Source organism: Mastigoproctus giganteus, chromosome 11 (genome assembly GCF_048544385.1).
Source record: "Mastigoproctus giganteus isolate SK-2022 chromosome 11, ASM4854438v1, whole genome shotgun sequence".
NCBI classification, from domain to species: Eukaryota; Metazoa; Arthropoda; class Arachnida; order Uropygi; family Thelyphonidae; genus Mastigoproctus; species Mastigoproctus giganteus.
The window spans coordinates 124,478,520-124,495,751 of record NC_143585.1 but is presented as its reverse complement, the minus strand read 5'-3'; the positions used below and the strand labels follow the sequence as shown (position 1 = coordinate 124,495,751).

The window sequence follows — 17,232 nt, the reverse complement described above, 5'->3', positions numbered from 1 at the left end:
TTAACCTTGCATATAGCAGCATTAAAACATAGCTGCCACTTCTCTGACTATCTTTGAAGTCTTTTTAAGTCATCCTGAAGGAGCGCTGCTTTTCACCGATCATTAACAACTCTGCCAATCTTCATGTCATCTGAAAATTTTGACCGCATGCCTTCTATACCTCTGTTGATGTCATCTATGAAAATGAGAAACAACAGTGATCGAAGAACTGATCTCTGAGGGATCCCACTCCTGACATTACTCCAATCTGAAAAATCTGAAAAAAAAAGAAAAATAGAGTTAGTCGCAACTCTCTGCCTTTTGCCCTGCAGTCGCCCAGCACTCCTTCTTAGAATCTTACCAGTAATTGCAACCTATTCAAGCCTATACAGTAACCTCTCATGAGGGCCCAAGTCATACGCCTTGCTAAAATCCAAATAAACTATGTTGAAATTGTTCCCTAAATCCAGCTCATGAGTAACTGTGTCAAAATAGCCTACTACATTAGTTAAGCATGATATACCCTTAACAAAGCCATGTTGTGTGTCTTTTAGGATGCTATATCTATCTAAATGTCTCGGGATTGCACTTTTAATCATTGCTTCTAAGAGTTTTACTACCATTGAAGTCAGGCTCTGCAGTCTGTAATTACCAACTTCACTCTTAGAACCGCTTTTATGTATTTACGATACATTGGCACTTCTCCACTGCCAAGGAATATCCCCTGAGTCCAAAGATGCCCTCATAATTAACCTCATTGGTTCAATACACTCCCTCGCATACTCCTTCAAAACTATAAGTATATACCATCAACTCCGGGAGCCTTATTTGCCTTTATGTCAAAAGTTTTTCAAATAAACAATCATCTGTAATTATGACATCACTAATTTCATATGGCTCAGCCTCACTCGCACAGCCTCTTCTCTCCATGAAGGTCTTTCATCAGTAAAGACCAATGCAAAGTACCTATACAAGTCATCTGCAACATCAGCTGTGTTATTTAAGACTGTCCCACATCCAGTGCACAAGGGTCTGATCTGATTAGCTTTCTTCTTTGTTGTATTTACATACATGAAAAATTCCTTGTGCCCATTCTTTGCTCTCTTAGCCAATGCTTTCTCATATGTAGCTTTGGCCTTCCTGACCTTATTTGTGTTACTATTACAGATCAACTTCTAGTTGTTGTAGACTTCAGTACTTTTTATTGCTCTGTAACTGTCCCAGACTACCACTAAGTGATGGGCATAATTGAGAAGTCAAAGTAATTGATTATGGCCAGTAATCAGAATAATTGATTATGGCAGGTAATCAAAATAATCAATTACAGCATTTCCTTAACTGATTATAAAATTTTTATAATCGAAGATACAGCTGATATGAGCTGGAGGAAAATGTGTGCATGCGTACATATAGAGGGGGGCAGAGAGAGAGAGATTAGCCAAGTTGCACAAGACTTAAGCTGTAGTTTTGATAACTTCAGTACGAAACCCCCCCCCTCCATTGACATTCCTTTTTTTTAAACTTTTGTCATATTTGATTTTAATAATCGATTGAATTGCACAATTGATTATATCGATTGTTGAAATAATCAGTTATGGAAGTTATTCGATTATGCTCATCACTAGTATCATTTGCATTGAAGTAAGCAATTGAATTAGAAGTTATATAAAATAAAATCCCATATAAATATTCCTGCTTATAACACTCTTAACATTTTTGCACTTTAACACTTTTCTTTTGGCCCCATATTCATTGCTGAAGTGCCATTTTTTATGTCTATAGTCTCAAATTTTATTTTAAAAATTATAATTTTAAAAATAAGAGTTTTTATTTAATAATATTAACTTGCAAATTATGATACATTTTAACAAACCCTTACTAAATTTCTTCTTAAAAAAGTACTTAAGAAATTGTAATGACTTTGCTCAAAGAACTAATAAAAGTGCTTGGAAAGATATTATTTGTGAATAGTTTGTGGTATTATTTTATTGAAATTGTTTTTTAACAAAGCTTTTTTCTTATGCAGTATCCACAAGAGAATGAATATAATAAGGTAAGTATTATTTTATTTATTATTTAGTTATTTTTTTAAGTGCTATTTTAAAATTACGCTGGTGTTCAAAGAAAGTACATCACCTAGGAATTTCACATTTCTGACCCTTTTTCGCAATGGTATGTTACATTAATGACTAGCATTACAAATAGAAATATAACAAAAGATATTTATTAATAGTTAAGGCAAAGCTAAGTGTTATTTGATGCTCTCAAAATATTCCAAAATGAGCATTTGCAACCTTTATACAACAGTTTTGGTAAACAAGACAAACACGGCTGAAATGTTATCAGAAGCAATCAATTTGCTTCAGTTTATCATTTTAAATGAAAAACAAAATGAAAAGTTCACCAGGTGCAAACTAATATTTAGTTGAACCACCTCTGGCCCTGATGACAGCAGCACACCTTCGAGGCATTAACACGATCAATTTCTGAAGATAATCAACTGATAGTTCGTGGTTCCAAACACAAATTACCTTAAGTTCACAAAGGGTCTTTGGTTTCTTTCTGGCAACTGCAGATTCCACACAATGCCAAAATAGGATTCAGGTTCGGCCAGCTAAGAGTTGTAATGGACTGTTCTTCCAGCCATTTTTTTCACCTGTAACAAATGTAAACACATTACTGTCGAACCTCTAATGCAGAAATGAAGCTAAAGTAACTACAGAAGTACCTACTTACACTTTTTGCTTGATGACTCCCTGTCATGGAGCAAAATCTTTCACGAAGATGACTTCATCTTTCATGAAGTCATCCTGAAAGATGCAGTTACTTGGCAGGTTGAAATGGTCTCTAATGGTTGGCAGCAATTTGCCTTCCAATATAGCCAGGTATCCATTGGCATTTACAGAACATTTTATTAAACTGCAGGTGACCTACTCTGGGATACGAAATGCATCCCATATCATTTGGCTGTTAGGGAATTTCACTGTAGACACCATACAGTCTGGATGGTATTCTTCACTATGTCTACGGCGAATCGTTTGTCTCCCATCAGAGTCATGCAGGTTGAATTTCTTCTCATCCGAGAAAATAACTGACTTTCACTGCTCAGGGGTCCATTTGACATGCTCCTTACACCAAATTAATAGGACCTTTTTCATTTTTTGTGTAAGGAGGGGCTTCTTCTTAGGAAAATGGTATATTCCTGTATGTTCTTCCCAATCTCTTTTCAGCTCAGATGAAGAAGCTTTATGGTTTTTAAGGCATAAGCGCTTCAAAACGTGGTTCTGTTTTGGTGTAGAGACTCGTTTGTGTCCATTTCCTTTTTTCCTATCAGCAGAACTAGTATTCTTGAGTTTGAAAAGAAATCTGTTCACTGTCAACTGATTACAAGACACTCTATAAGAAATATGACAGGAAGAACATCCTTCCTCATGTAAAGCAACAATAGCACTCTTTCTTCGGATCTTCAACTGCACGTAACTTGCCATCCTGACACAATCAAGGAATGACTGCAACTCTTGCAGAGCATGCATATATAGCTGAAAGTAACAGCTGATGTAATATTACGTTATCACCTATGCGTGTCGACCTTATCTGTTGCAATCTGTAAGAAATATTACCATACACTTACCTTATTCAGATGACAATTACAATTTTAAGGGGTGATGCACTTTCTTTGAACACCAGTGTAATATAGTGCAGTTTCAGTAATTCAAACTCGCCTTCACTAATCCAGACTTATTAACCTGAACCAGATTCTGGGGATATTTAATTTTTTTTTCAGCAATAGTTAAAAAAAAAAAAACAAAAAAACCCCATTTTTAATCAGTATTTCAGTATCGGCTAAGGTAAAGAAAACCAACATGTGAACCACAGTAAACTTTGGGAAACTTTAACTTCGGGAAACTTTTACCCGTGAGAAGCGTTTCCCGGTACCGCAGCTTCTCCCTGCAATATCAGTGAACAGATGGTGAGTGTTATCAGTAGTGGCAGTAGTAGTAGTCAACAATATGTTGATTAGTGTTTTCTTATTATTAAAAGCAGATTATCGCAGTTCATGGGTGAGCTGAAATTTACTTATGGGTACACCCTCCAAACTGCCTCAGTCTTAGGGTGTTTATCCCCCCCTTCCTGCTGTTTTAACCCAATACGAAAATGACTTTTACGGACGGTGCGTGTTATCGGTAGTTGCAGTTGAAGTCGTTTTCCTATCAGGTTAAAACAGCAGGATGAGGGAGGATAAACACCTTAAGACTGAGGCAGTCTGGAGGGTGTACCCATAAGTAAATTTTAGCCGCAAGGGAATTACATTCATGTACTCCAATAATCTGCTTTTAACGATGAGAAAAAACTAATCAGTACATTGTTATCGCCTTCTACTACCATTACTGATAACATGCACCATCTGTTTACCGAGAATGCAGGGAGAAGTTGCAGTACCGGGGAAACTCATTTCACCGCTGAAAGTTTTCCGAAGTTTCCCCGTGGTTCTTGTGTTAGCTTTCTTTACCTTCGCCAGTATTTTTTTAATAAAAGTCAACCAAACACAGCACATGCTGAACAAATGAAAGTTTTCCAATGTTCTCATCCAAGGAAAGTTTTAGTAGCACTTTTAGGAAACTTCTCTGCATGATGACATGGACAGGGAGGTGATTGTCCTGTTATACAAGGCAATGGTCAGGTCACACCTAGAGTACTGTTTACAGGTCTGGAGGCCTCATTTTAGGAAGGATGTAGAGTTGCTAGAATGAGTACAAAGAAGGGCAGCAAGATTGGTGAGGGGAACAAAGGGGTGCTCTTACCAAGAAAGGCTTAAGTTCTGCAAATTACGGTGCTTGGTGAGTAGGCACCTGTGAGGTGATCTGATTGAGGTGTATAAGGCCTTGAATGGGTTGAGCAAGCTGAATGCTGATGGGATTCTTCTTGTTCAGACTAAGAACCTGAGAGGGTACAGTTTCAAATTGGGGAAAGATAGTTGTAGAATAGATGTGCAGAAATTTGCCTTTAGCCAGCGGGTGGTTGATTGGTGGAACAGGCTTCCATTTTTTGTTGTGGAAGCTAATAGCCTAAATAAATTTAAGGCTGAGCTGGACAGGCATTTAGAATGAATGGAGGGGTGAAATGGGAGGTTTTTATTTATTTTTTTTTTTTGGCTGATGCTGCATAAGCTTGCTTTCTTGCATCATATGCCTCTACTAATGCTAATGACATTCCAGAACTAAGAACATTCTAGATGACAAGCAATATAAAATGACAGCTGACTTTTTTCATTAATAGCTTTTAAATATTGCTGCTTATCTTTTCAGAGAGTAAAGGAATAGCAGTTGGATTCAGTGTTATTAATTTAGTTTTTGCTGTATATGTAACTGAGCTACAGTACATGTATGTATGTTCCAAAGTGGTAAAGGAGAGTGGACTATTTCAAAAGGACATATCAAAACAGTTTGACAAAAGAATGCTTCTCTCTATTCTGTTTTTCTTGTTCCCTCTAATGACAGTGACAGAGTTTGGGCTTATGATTACTTTAAAAATAATATTGTTTTCCCCAAAGTGACTTAAAGTTACTAATATCATTTTTAAGTTAGCATTGATATCTCATTTGATACAGTACCCCACTTTACTAATTTACTTCACTGGATCAGTGCAACTAGTAATGGCAGTTAAATTATACATGTAACTGAAGTTATGTATTTTATTCCCACATGCTGCTTTCTGCTCTTAAATTTTATTCATTATTAACCCGTTGCTAATTGAGACCATTTATCTCTCTCTATCTATCTCTTTAAAAACAGCTGTAATGGTAAAGCGTCGTCTTCTTCTGGCATTATAACCCAGGGTCTTAGCCTTCTTGACGATGTTCCACCAGCAAGCTCTCCTGGAAGTCAAACTTCTCCAACTTCTTATTCTCATGGGCTTTTTCTACGTCATCCATCCATCTTTTCCGCTGTCTTCCTCTTGCCCTCCTACCAATAGGTTTCCATTCCATTATCCTCTTAGTTGTTCTGCTGTCATCCATTCTCATGTAATGGTAGAGCTTAGAGATTTTTAATTCGTGTGATTTTTGCCTTTTGGTTGGTGATGTTATTAAATTAAAATGATAATAGTTGTAGTTCATGGAGGAAAAAACACATGTTTTTTCCTCCAAATCTTTGAGCGGCATTGATTTTTTTTAATTGCTCAGGATGCTTATGGCAGTGGTAAGAAGAAGTATGAACCATTACTCACAGAGAAATGTGATTTTAATGTGAAATTGGACCCAAATGGTTAAATACAGTGTTGTTAAGTATGAAATATAGTAATGAAATATATATATATTTTTTATTTAACAAAATGTTTTGCTTATCTTTTGATCAATGAGTGAGTAAGAGCAAAACACTTAAACCGAGTGAATATCCTTTGGGACAAAATGCCTTATATACTGTGTGTACTGCCTTGTATACCAGATTCTGCATTTATATAAACTCCATTACCATCCTTTAATGAAGAGACTAAGCATAGTACAACAGACAAAAATCTCAAAAATCAGTCTGTGAATTATTTATTAAAAAGTGAATGCTATTGTTAATTTTTTATTAATGTTTAATATGTTTTGAATATTAAATAAATACATTAAATTGGTAATTTCTATGAAATGTGTCTTAATCAAAACATTTTAATAATTCAAACACACTCTTTCATTAAGTGGTGTGGATTACTGTGATTGCAATGTGTATATGTTTTTTATTTTCACTTTCATCTTACTTTAGATACCAGATTCTGCATTTGTTTTAAGCTGCTTATTAAAAATTGCAAATTTGTCTAAATTTTTAGTACAAACTTTTTTTAAAATATCTTTCCTGGATCAGTGTTTTTATGTCAGTAGTACTATAAGAATTGAGCATTTTTAATATTGGAAGGGTGGCTGTCCTTCCCTGACCAGGTTAATGTTTAGTAGGCCCAACATACCAGCATGATACCATTATATGACAACATCATGGTGGTCTGTTATTATGAATTCACTGTGGCTGTGCTGGTTTTGTTTCATTTTTATGTTAAGTGCAAGTGAAAAATGTAGAATAACTAAATTACAAAGTAAAGAAGATGCTCTGTGTTGGGGATTCCAACATTTATAAGGGCAATGGTTCATCCAGATATAAAATGAATTATGGTGGACTCTACTGTGAGTTCTCTGAATGAGGGGGGGTTTACAAGACATGTCATAATTAGAATGACAGAAATTTGGTGGCATGCAAAAATATGAGGCACTCTCAGTACCTTTTAGCTTTATTTTGAAAAATGTATTAAAAATGAATTGAACAAATAATTATTTTATATTTATTTACACATCTTATTGTAGTTTAGTTGTGTGTCATCAGCATTTTCACTAATATATGAGGTGTGATCCAAAAGTTAGTTGACTGACTTTGTATCTTGAAATTGAGGCATTGTAGTGAGTTGCAACTTGTTTGGTGACTAGACATAGTAACACTTGAATTACCTATTTATCTGCATGCATTGTATAGAAAGTGTTTTGTTTGCTTTGTTGCATTTTAAAACGAATGATTGTACTGAGCATCGACTTTGCTTCAAATTTTGTTTCAAATTAGGGAAAAGTACAAACAAAAACTCATGAAATATTAAAAACAGCTTTTGGAGAAGATGCTATGTGTTAAAGAATTTCGGTAGTTTGCAAATTTTAAAGACGGCATTTGTTCTTTAGAGATGATACAGTCTGTGGTTGCCCTTTGACTTCAAAACCAACAATTCAATCATTTGTGTTCAGGATCTGATTGTTTAACTATCCACAACATTGCTATCAAAATTGGTATTTCGTATAGTTCAGTCAAATTTAAGACATTTTAAAATGCAGAAAATTTCAACTAAATTTGTGCTTCTCTTCCTCATTGATGATCACAGAGGACAGCAAGTTCTTATATATCCAGGATCTTTGTCATTGTGCTGCTGCAGACCCTTTATTTCTTCCATCATTACTGATGAATGATTCCCAGAAACAAAAGGTCCAGTCCCTCTCAATGAAAGACTCAGTCATTTCTAAGCTCAGAAAAGCAAGACTAATTAGATCAAATATGAAGATTGTACTTATTGATCTTACCTGTCATTTGACTCATAGGACATTGCTCATAATTTCTCTCATAAAAACAGTCTCTCGTAGGAGAGACTGTTTTTTTTATCGAGGCAGTGTTAAGTTGGGTCGAAAAACTACTAGTTGGGGAAGTTATACACAATAATAAATCAAGTGCAAACTGTTCTGGTTCAAAAGGACTTAGTTTTATTAGGAAACTCCATTGTCAGCAAAATAGGAAATATTTTTTTAACAAGGATAGGTTAAGTAGAACCAGGGTATGTCTGCTGGGAGCAACTATTAACAACTGTTAGATTTTAAGGGGGTTAAAGAGAATATTATTCATTTGGGGATTAATGACATTAAGCATACACGATCTGACGATTTGTTAGACAAATATAAGACCATGCTGAAGAAATGCTGCGAGTTAGGTCACGATGTTTAACTGCAATTCTGCCCAGGCATGATAGGTGGGATTATATGCTGAAAGCCTTGTGGATTAACTCAAGACTTGGACTCTGCAAAGCTTTTGGAGGGAAATTTCTATTACCTTGGCCTGCACTTGTAGGTAGAAGGAATCTGTTTTGTAGAGACGGGATACATTTAAACCATAGGTTCCCAAACTTTTTCGGGCTACCGCCCACTTTGCAAGACAAATTTTGTAACTTCCCCTATTATAACAGTTTTCCGCGTTCAAACCGTTTGATATTTTCGACGTAAATAGCAACTAATGATACATTACTGCTTATGCCGTTAAATTATTGAAAAAGTAGTGGCCAATATGTGCTTCATCTTGAACACAGTTATTGCTATTCTGATTTTTATGAAACATAGCCCATATGTAAAGATTTTAAAGAGTATGCTCGAATAACATTATTCACAGTTTCATACAATGGTTTAAATATGAAAATTTGGAATACATATTAAGAGATTGCAAATGCATTAGTAAGGATCTTATTGTAATAATTAAAACACCATCAAATATATTACAAAATTGTTTATTTCAAACTTACAAAGTAAAAATACAAAGAAAAAATAATAAATTAATATGATGCATTTTTAAAAGTTTGTTAATATCAGGTTCAACTTTTGTTAAAAACAGTCGTAAATCGCCATGCTCAGTTATATGCAATCGGTTCCTTTTCTTAGATAGTAAATTCGCTACAGCACTAAACCCACGCTCAGCCAAATAAGAAGATGGAAATGCAATTAAAAATTTCTGCACTATTTCCCATAATCCAGGGTACGGTGTCGGTATTGATTTCTGAAGCCAGAACTCTTGGTATCCACTTTTGAATTTTATTTTTAGTTTTTCATTTGTTGTGAGTTCTATGAGTTCCTCTTCTAAATTTGATGATCCTGCTGTGTTTACATGTGAGAAAGGATCTAGAACCCAATTTGGTATATTCATGTTTAGAATATCCTTGAATTGCTCATTAAAATCAGCATGGAGAACCTCCAAGTGTTGGCAGTATGTAAGTAAATCTCCCTTTTTGAGAGACTGCTGATAAATTTGAAAAGTGGCTATTTTCCCCTTGGCCTAGATTCCGCTTGAACAGAAGAAGTTTCCCCACAAAAGTGGCAATAATGTTTTTTGTTTTAATTAAATTCCATTCATCACCTTGTAATTGTAGATTGACTTCATTAAATATTTTATAGAGGTCTGTCAAATAAGCGATGTCATTTTTGGATGTAATCAGGTTGGCCTGCAATCTGTTGTCTCTGTTTTCTAGGAACTCTAGTACTGAATCAAACAAATTGTAAAATTGATTCAGACAAATACCTTTTGAAAGCCAATGAACTTCTGTGTGAAGCAGCAAACGATTGAAATCTTCATCGTTTTCACTACAAAGTTGGCTAAACAATCTGTCACTCAATGAAATGCTTCTAATCTTGTTGACTGCTCTAATAACATAATGGAGCGACGTATGCAGGCGTTACTTAAATTCTTCGCAACCAAATGTTGACGATGAAGTACACAATGTATAGCGATTACATTTGGTACTGCTTGTTTGAAATGCGCTATGAAACCCTTGTGGCGCCCTGTCATTGCTGGAGCATCATCAGTAGCAGCAGACAAAATATTACGAATAGGAATGTCTTTCTCTTGAAAAAACTTATTCATGGTATTAAATATAGATTCTCCCTTTGTATCTGCTTCCAAATTTTTAGCAAATAATAATTCTTGACAAACTTTTTCTTCTTTTTATGAATCATACATATGATAAGAGTAGTGCTTCATTATTTGGGAGAGTTGATTCATCGAGTTGAATGGAAAATTGGCATGTCTTCAAATAATCGCACAATGATTTTTCGTCTTCAGCCATTTCATCGATTCTTCTTTGCTCAAAGGAATTTTCCTGATGATATCTGACGCTGGCTTATGAAGCACAGTGTTTATTACTTCTTTTACTGCCGGCAAGATTAATTCCTCATCTATTGTGTGTGTGGTTTTCCCGCTTTTGCGATTAATAATTAAATATTATAAGAAGCTTGTAATCCGTCATTATCTTGTTTAGTGGACAACGCAAAAAGTTTTGATATAGTTGGACGTTTAAAATATTTTTCTTCTAGTACTTGAAAATAGGACAAATCTTTATCCTTTTCGTCAGCATGCATTTTAGTCAAATGCTCTTGTAGCCTAGAAGGCTTCATTGCTTCATTTGAAAATAACTTTTTGGCAAATCAAGCACATAGGTAATAATTGGTTCGTAGGAGACTGAATAAAGCCATATTTCAAATACTCAATACTGTACTGTCGACGTTTCTTCTTAGATTCAGACATAATGAAGTAATAAAATTTGCAACAATATTCACAAAATAAAAGATTTAATTTACACTTTGTATGACTCCACTTATCTATCACACTTTTGACTGATTGTAATGAAACTTATTCCTAAACAGCAAAAATGTACGATCACATATCAATTTATGAATTATTACATCGGCAAAATGGCCTTGGAAGCTTTGAAGATGAAACGTGCTACGGCATTAGTTTAAAATTTGCGCCTAATCTGTCTCAAACGAATCAACAGACGCAGAGATAAAATTGACTGGTCAAGCTTATGTCATTAGCGTTACCAAGGTGATCCAAGGAGAAAATAAAACTGTAAACAATTTTCGTGGAAAACAAACAGTTGAGCATCATTACTTGTGAACAATATTTTGCATTGTCGCTCTGTCACAACATTTTGCTTTTACTGCTTTTCGTAATTGTTGTACGAAAGAATTGCAACGAATTGGTTTTGAAAAACAAAAATATCACATTTCCTTTCTTCAGTATGCATTGTATCTACTAACAAAAAATATAGAAAATTTATTTATTGGAAGCCATACTGGAAACAGAAGGAAAAAAAAAACTGTCGTAAAACTGATCACTACAATGTGTATTTCATAAAAAAAAAGTTCACTTTATTGTAATTGTTTCTAGAGGACTAAACCCACTATCGCCCCCCCTAGAAGGCTTCAGCGCTCACTGGGGGGGGGCGGTACCGCCCACTTTGGGAACCTATGATATAAACAAAGGTGGCACAAGAGTTTTTTTCCGGTATTATTGAGGATACCTTAAAGGTTCAAGGAGACTTCTAGTTTGGGGGGTGCCTCTGTAGCCAGGTGGGAAGGAGCAGCAGTGCGTAACTGTTTACACATGCTTCTTGATTAGACCGGGGTTCAAGCCCGTCACCACCAAATATGGAGAATGCAGAAAGGTCAGGGAATGACCACTGCATATTCCGGAGCAATATGGCCTTAGTTGCTAATGCTCCTAAAAACCAAATAACAAACAAACAAACAAGCTAGTTTGGGGCGGGGACAAGGGTAATATAGGTACGAGTTTATCTAATAATATTGGTTAAAGTAACACTTGCACATACCTCAAGAGTTTTTGTTTGCTCCTGCAACAGAACATATTAGGAAGATGTTCAGAGGGCAGAAACGTTTCAAATGATTGGGCAGCTAATGCCAGGGAAGTGAGCTCAGATAACTTTAAGGGTTGTTAACTGTACAAGAACACTGTCTTAATTGTTTATATAGTAATGGCAGAAGTATCAATAAAATGAGTGAATTCAAACTGCTGGTTAGGACAAGTATTGCTAACATAATAGGGTTTATGGAAATGTGCCACCTGGAGATTGGGGATGATGAGTTCAGTTCGGTATGTATAATGTATTTAGGAAGGATAGGGAAGATAGAAGGGGGGTGGTGGGGTTATGCTTCTTTTCAAAAGCAGCCGGAGCATGACGAAAGCTTTCCCGGATTCAGTTGTTTTGCATGCTAGTATAGAATCTGTATGGTGTGAGATAGTTGGAAGGAAAGGTACAATGAGAGTGGTAGTAATCTACAGGTCAGGTTATTGTGAAGATTATAATGAGAGCTTCTACATGCAAATGGAATGGGCAAGTAATAAATATAATCACCCATAATAAAGCATGAATGCCTTATTATGGGTGATTTTAATTTTCCTTTAATTGATTGGAGCAAATGGGAAGGAAACTCCACATGGGGAACTACATTTTTAAATAAACTAGATGATTGCTATTTGTATCAACATGTCAGGGAAAATACTAGGGAAAAGAATACTCTAGACTTCATCATCACACATGAACCAGATGACATAATAGAGCTAACAGTACAGGAACCAGTAGCAGGAAGTGATCACAGAGTTCTATGTTGGACGATGAAGAGAGAGAGAGAGGTAGCAGTAGTTAAAGGCAAAGGAATAGGTTATAATTTCAGGAAATGAAATTACGATGGATTGAGATGCTACATGGCCTCTATTAACTGGGTATATATCTCACAGAGAGCAAATACAATTGAATTATTCTATACCTTTAAAACATTAATCACAGAAGTCTTGAATCTTATATACCATTAAAAAAATACTCCACGAGGAAGATTCCAAGTTGGATGAATAATGAAGTTGCCAGATTACTTGAGCAGAAAAAGATGGCATGGAAAAGTTAAAGTGCAATAAAAAGTACTGAAGCCTATAACAGCTACAAATTGATCTGTAATAGTGCCACAGAAAAGGTTAGGCTGGCAAAGAAAGCAAAGGGTGTGGATAAGGAATTCTTCACATATATAAATGCAAAGAAGAGAAGGACAAACAAGATCAGTATGTAATGGACGTGGGATAGTATTAGATACCCCAGCTGAAGTTGCAGATGAACTCAAAAGTTATTTTGCATCGATATTTACAGAAGAAAAACCCTTTATGTCAATGAGAAATTATGGGAGTGAATTTGGAAAAAAATGTAATTAATGATGTTGAAATTTCATATGCTTATTTAACGAAAAAACTTTCAAGCCTACAGGCCAGTAAGGTTCCTGGGGTTGATGGCATATATGCTATAATCTTAAGGGAGGCAGCAAGTGAGTGCATTGAACCATTGAGGCTAATTATGAGAGCATCACTGGACTTGGGGAATGATTCCGTTGGATCAGAAAGATGCCAATGTATCTCCAATACTTAAGGGCGGTTCTAAGAGTGAAGTGGGAATTACTGGTCAGTTAATCTAACTTCAGTAGTAGGGAAACTCATGGAGACAATGATCAAGGGCGGAATTCTGAAGGATACTCAGCATGGTTTTGTAAAGGGAAAATCATGTTTAACTAATTTGGTTAGCTATTTTGATAGGGTCACTCAAGAACTGGGCTTAGGGAATAATTTTGACATTGTTTGGATTTCAGCAAAGCATTTGACTCAGTCCCACATGAGCGGTTACTTTATAAGCTGGAACAGGTTGGAATCACAGGGAAAATCCTTAGATGGATAGCTGGATGGCTTCAGGGCAGGAGGCAGAGGGTTGTGATAAATGGTTATTCTTCAGATTGGGTTGATGTAAGAAGTGGGTTTCTGCAAGGATCAGTATTAGGACCACTGTTGTTTTTGATTTTCATAAATGACATCAGTGGAGGGATAGAGAGTGCGATGTCTAAATTTACAGATGATGTAAAGATTGGTAGAGTATTTAATGATCACCGCCAAGCAGAGCTTCTTCAGAGTGACCTAGATAGACTTCAGGGATGGTCAGAAAATGGCAGCTATGCTTTAATCCAGCAAAGTGTAAGGTATTACACCTGGGAAACAGTAACTCCAAAATAACTTATACACTTGGTGGAGTTGAACTAAAGCCAGTAATGGTTCGTTATTCGTTCGTTATTTGGTTTTTAGGAGCATTAGCAACTAAGGCCATATTGCTCCGGGATATGCGGTGGTCATTCCTTGACCTTTCCGCATACTCCGTATTTGGTGGTGACGGGCTCGAACCCCGGTCTAATCAAGAAGCATGTGCTACGCACTGCTGCTCCTTCCCACCTGGCTACGGAGGCGCCCCCAGTAATGGAGGAAAGGGACTTGGGTGTTACTATACTGTCAGACATGAAGTTTTCCAAGCATTGTAGACTGTTTGCAAGGAAGGCCCATGGTGTCCTATTGATGATTTATTGAACAAATGCTAGTAGAGATAAGGATGTCATAATCCCATTATATAAGGCTATTGTTAGACTACACTTGGAATACTGTGTTCAAGCATGGAGTCTGCACCTAAAGAAAGTCATTGTGTTTCTTGAAAGGGTCCAAAGATGGGTAACTCACCTGGTGAGATCTGCAAAATGCGTCCATATGAGGAAAGACTTCAAGTATGTGGGTTGCAGAGCTTGGAAACTAGGCACCTTAGAGGAGACTTGATTGAGTTGTTTAAGGCTTTGAGAGGCATAAGCAAAATGAATAAGGATGAAATTTTCATGGTTATAAATGATTCTAGAACAAGGGGCTATAATTTCAAGTTACGGGAGGGGAGATGTTTAGACAGGATTGTAGGAAGTTTTATTTTAGTCAGTGAGTTATAAATTACTGGAATAAGTTACCTACATGGGTGGTAGATGCTGTCAGTTTGGGAAAATTCAAAGGTCAGCTGGATAATTACCTATGGGAGGAGGGAAACGCATAAGTTGTCTATTTCCTTTTCTCTTATTAATTATTATTTTTTAAAAATTTTCTTCTTATTATTATTATTTTATTCTTATTATTTAATTTTATTTTTATTATTATTATTATTTATTTATTTATTGGCTGGTGCAGCATAAGCCACAGGCCTCCTTGCACCATGTGGCCATTACTAATACTTATATTAAAAACTGTAGATGCAGGCAGAGATGTAAGTGCACACTGCTTCCATTGGAATAGGTAGCAGCCTAAAAGCAAGGTATTGGGAATTTGAAGGACTACTGGGGCTGCTCATGGAATGAGGAAATACATATGGTATTGTTAGGTTTACTAAGATTAAAAAACACGTGTATGTGTACTTGCCTCTGGCACTTCCATAGCAAGGTGGGCAGGAGCAGTGCAAAGCACACACTTCTTGATTAGACCGGGGTTCGAGCCCATGACCACCAAATACGGAGGACGAGGAAAGGTCAGGGAATGACCACTGCATATCCCGGAGTAATATGGCCTTAGTTGCTAATGCTCCTAAAAACCAAATAACAAACAAACATGTGTACTTGCCTGTGCACTAAGGCTAGGAGCATAGTAAATAAATTTGATGAATTTCTGCTTCACTCCTGGAGCACTGGTCAAGCCATCAAATACAGACATTGTTGGGATATCTCTGATATCCCTGCAATATCTCTGTATGGAATTGTTAAGAAGAGACAAAATATAAGACAAAATCCTAGTGCATTGAGTTGATATTTAGGGCCAGAGCACTTTTTAGTCAGTTTGGTTTGGCATAAGCACTGGGAACACAAAAATGAGAGTAGAAGTGTGTTATAAGCCTAGTGACTGTGATGAGTAGCATGTACAACTGTACAGATGAATGGAGTGTCCAGTAAATCACATTCTTATAATGATAGATTTTAAATTTTCTGATATTAACTGAAACTTGTGGGTTGATATCACTGGCAGACTTTTGTGGATTTAGTGGACAACTATTTTCTATACCAGCATGTTAGAGAGGGACGAGAGAAAATAAAAACTTTTGATCTGATTATCGGCAGCTACTCTTTGTGCATTAAGAATTTGTAGACAAAAGAACCTCTGTGGAAATGATCACAGTGTATTGACGTTGGTTTATTTAAAGATGTAACTATCATCAAGGGTAAAGGGAAGGTTTGGCTTTTGTAAAGGTGACTATAGTGGTCTCAAACTGTTTTTAAATTGTATGCAATGGGACCAACTGCCTAGTAGAAGTTAAGCTTTTTATACCAACTAAGAAATAATCTTCAGGGCTTGGAGCTAAATGAGTGTAGATAAACTGATAAGACTTGTGGCAGAGAATAAAAATTCATGGTATGCATATAAATTCATCATCATCATCATCATAGGTTCCTTCAGTCTACGACTGGTTGGTAGCACTGATGACTTTTTTCCACATCTCTCTGTGTTGAGTGCCAGCTTCAAGTCCTGGTATGATCTTGTTGTTGTATCCCTTTGCAGTTGCTTTATGAAATTGTTTCTGGGTCACCCTCTGGGTCTATTTTCATTAATCTTTCCTTCTATAATCAGGCTTAACATTTCACTGTGTCTTAGGTTGTGTCCGAACCACTTTCCTCTTCACTCCTTGATTAGGTTTATCATTTTTCGATTTTCTCCTAGCTCTTCTTAGGCTTCTTCATTGGTCTTTTTTTCGGTCCAGCTTATTTTCTTGAATTTTTTCCACCACCACATCTCAAATGCTTCAATTCTCTGTCTTGTTTGTTTATTGTCCAGGTTTCAGATGCATATAGGGCCGTGTTCCAAACATAAAATTTTAGAATTCTTTTCCTTATATGCTCATTCAAATACTTGGTTGTCAGAATTTTTTGTTTTTCTTTGAAAGCTTGTTTTGCTTGCCCAATTCTTGCTTTATTTCATCGGTGCTTCTTGGCTCAGCATTTGTCCTAAATATTTAAATTTTCTACTTGTTCAATATTATTGTTTCCTATTTTGATGTTAACAGGTTTGGGGTCCTTTGAGAATGTCATGCACTTCGTTTTGTTAATGTTAATTTTCATATCATAAGCCTCGGCTGTGTGGTTGATCAGCTGTAACATCTTGGTCAGGTCCCTCCTTCTGGTTGCTACAATTGCTTGATCATCCGCAAATTTTATTGCTTTTTTTTGTTTGTCATTTATGGTCACTCCTAAATTGCTGTTTCCAAGGGCTTCTGCCATCATTTCCTCTGCATAGATGTTAAATAGGCTTGGTGAAA

General features: G+C 36.1%; 1 protein-coding gene across 2 annotated transcripts in view; it reads left to right on the top strand.

Moving 5' to 3' along the window:
• Ide (Insulin degrading metalloproteinase) overlaps nt 1–17,232 on the top strand; it is a 692,915-nt gene that overhangs the window by 59,176 nt on the left and 616,507 nt on the right. For both annotated transcript variants that reach the window (XM_090384737.1, XM_090384738.1), the window contains exon 4: nt 2,006–2,032. In XM_090384737.1, coding sequence (XP_090240863.1) covers nt 2,006–2,032 — 27 coding nt within the window. The remainder of the gene's footprint in view (nt 1–2,005; nt 2,033–17,232) is intronic.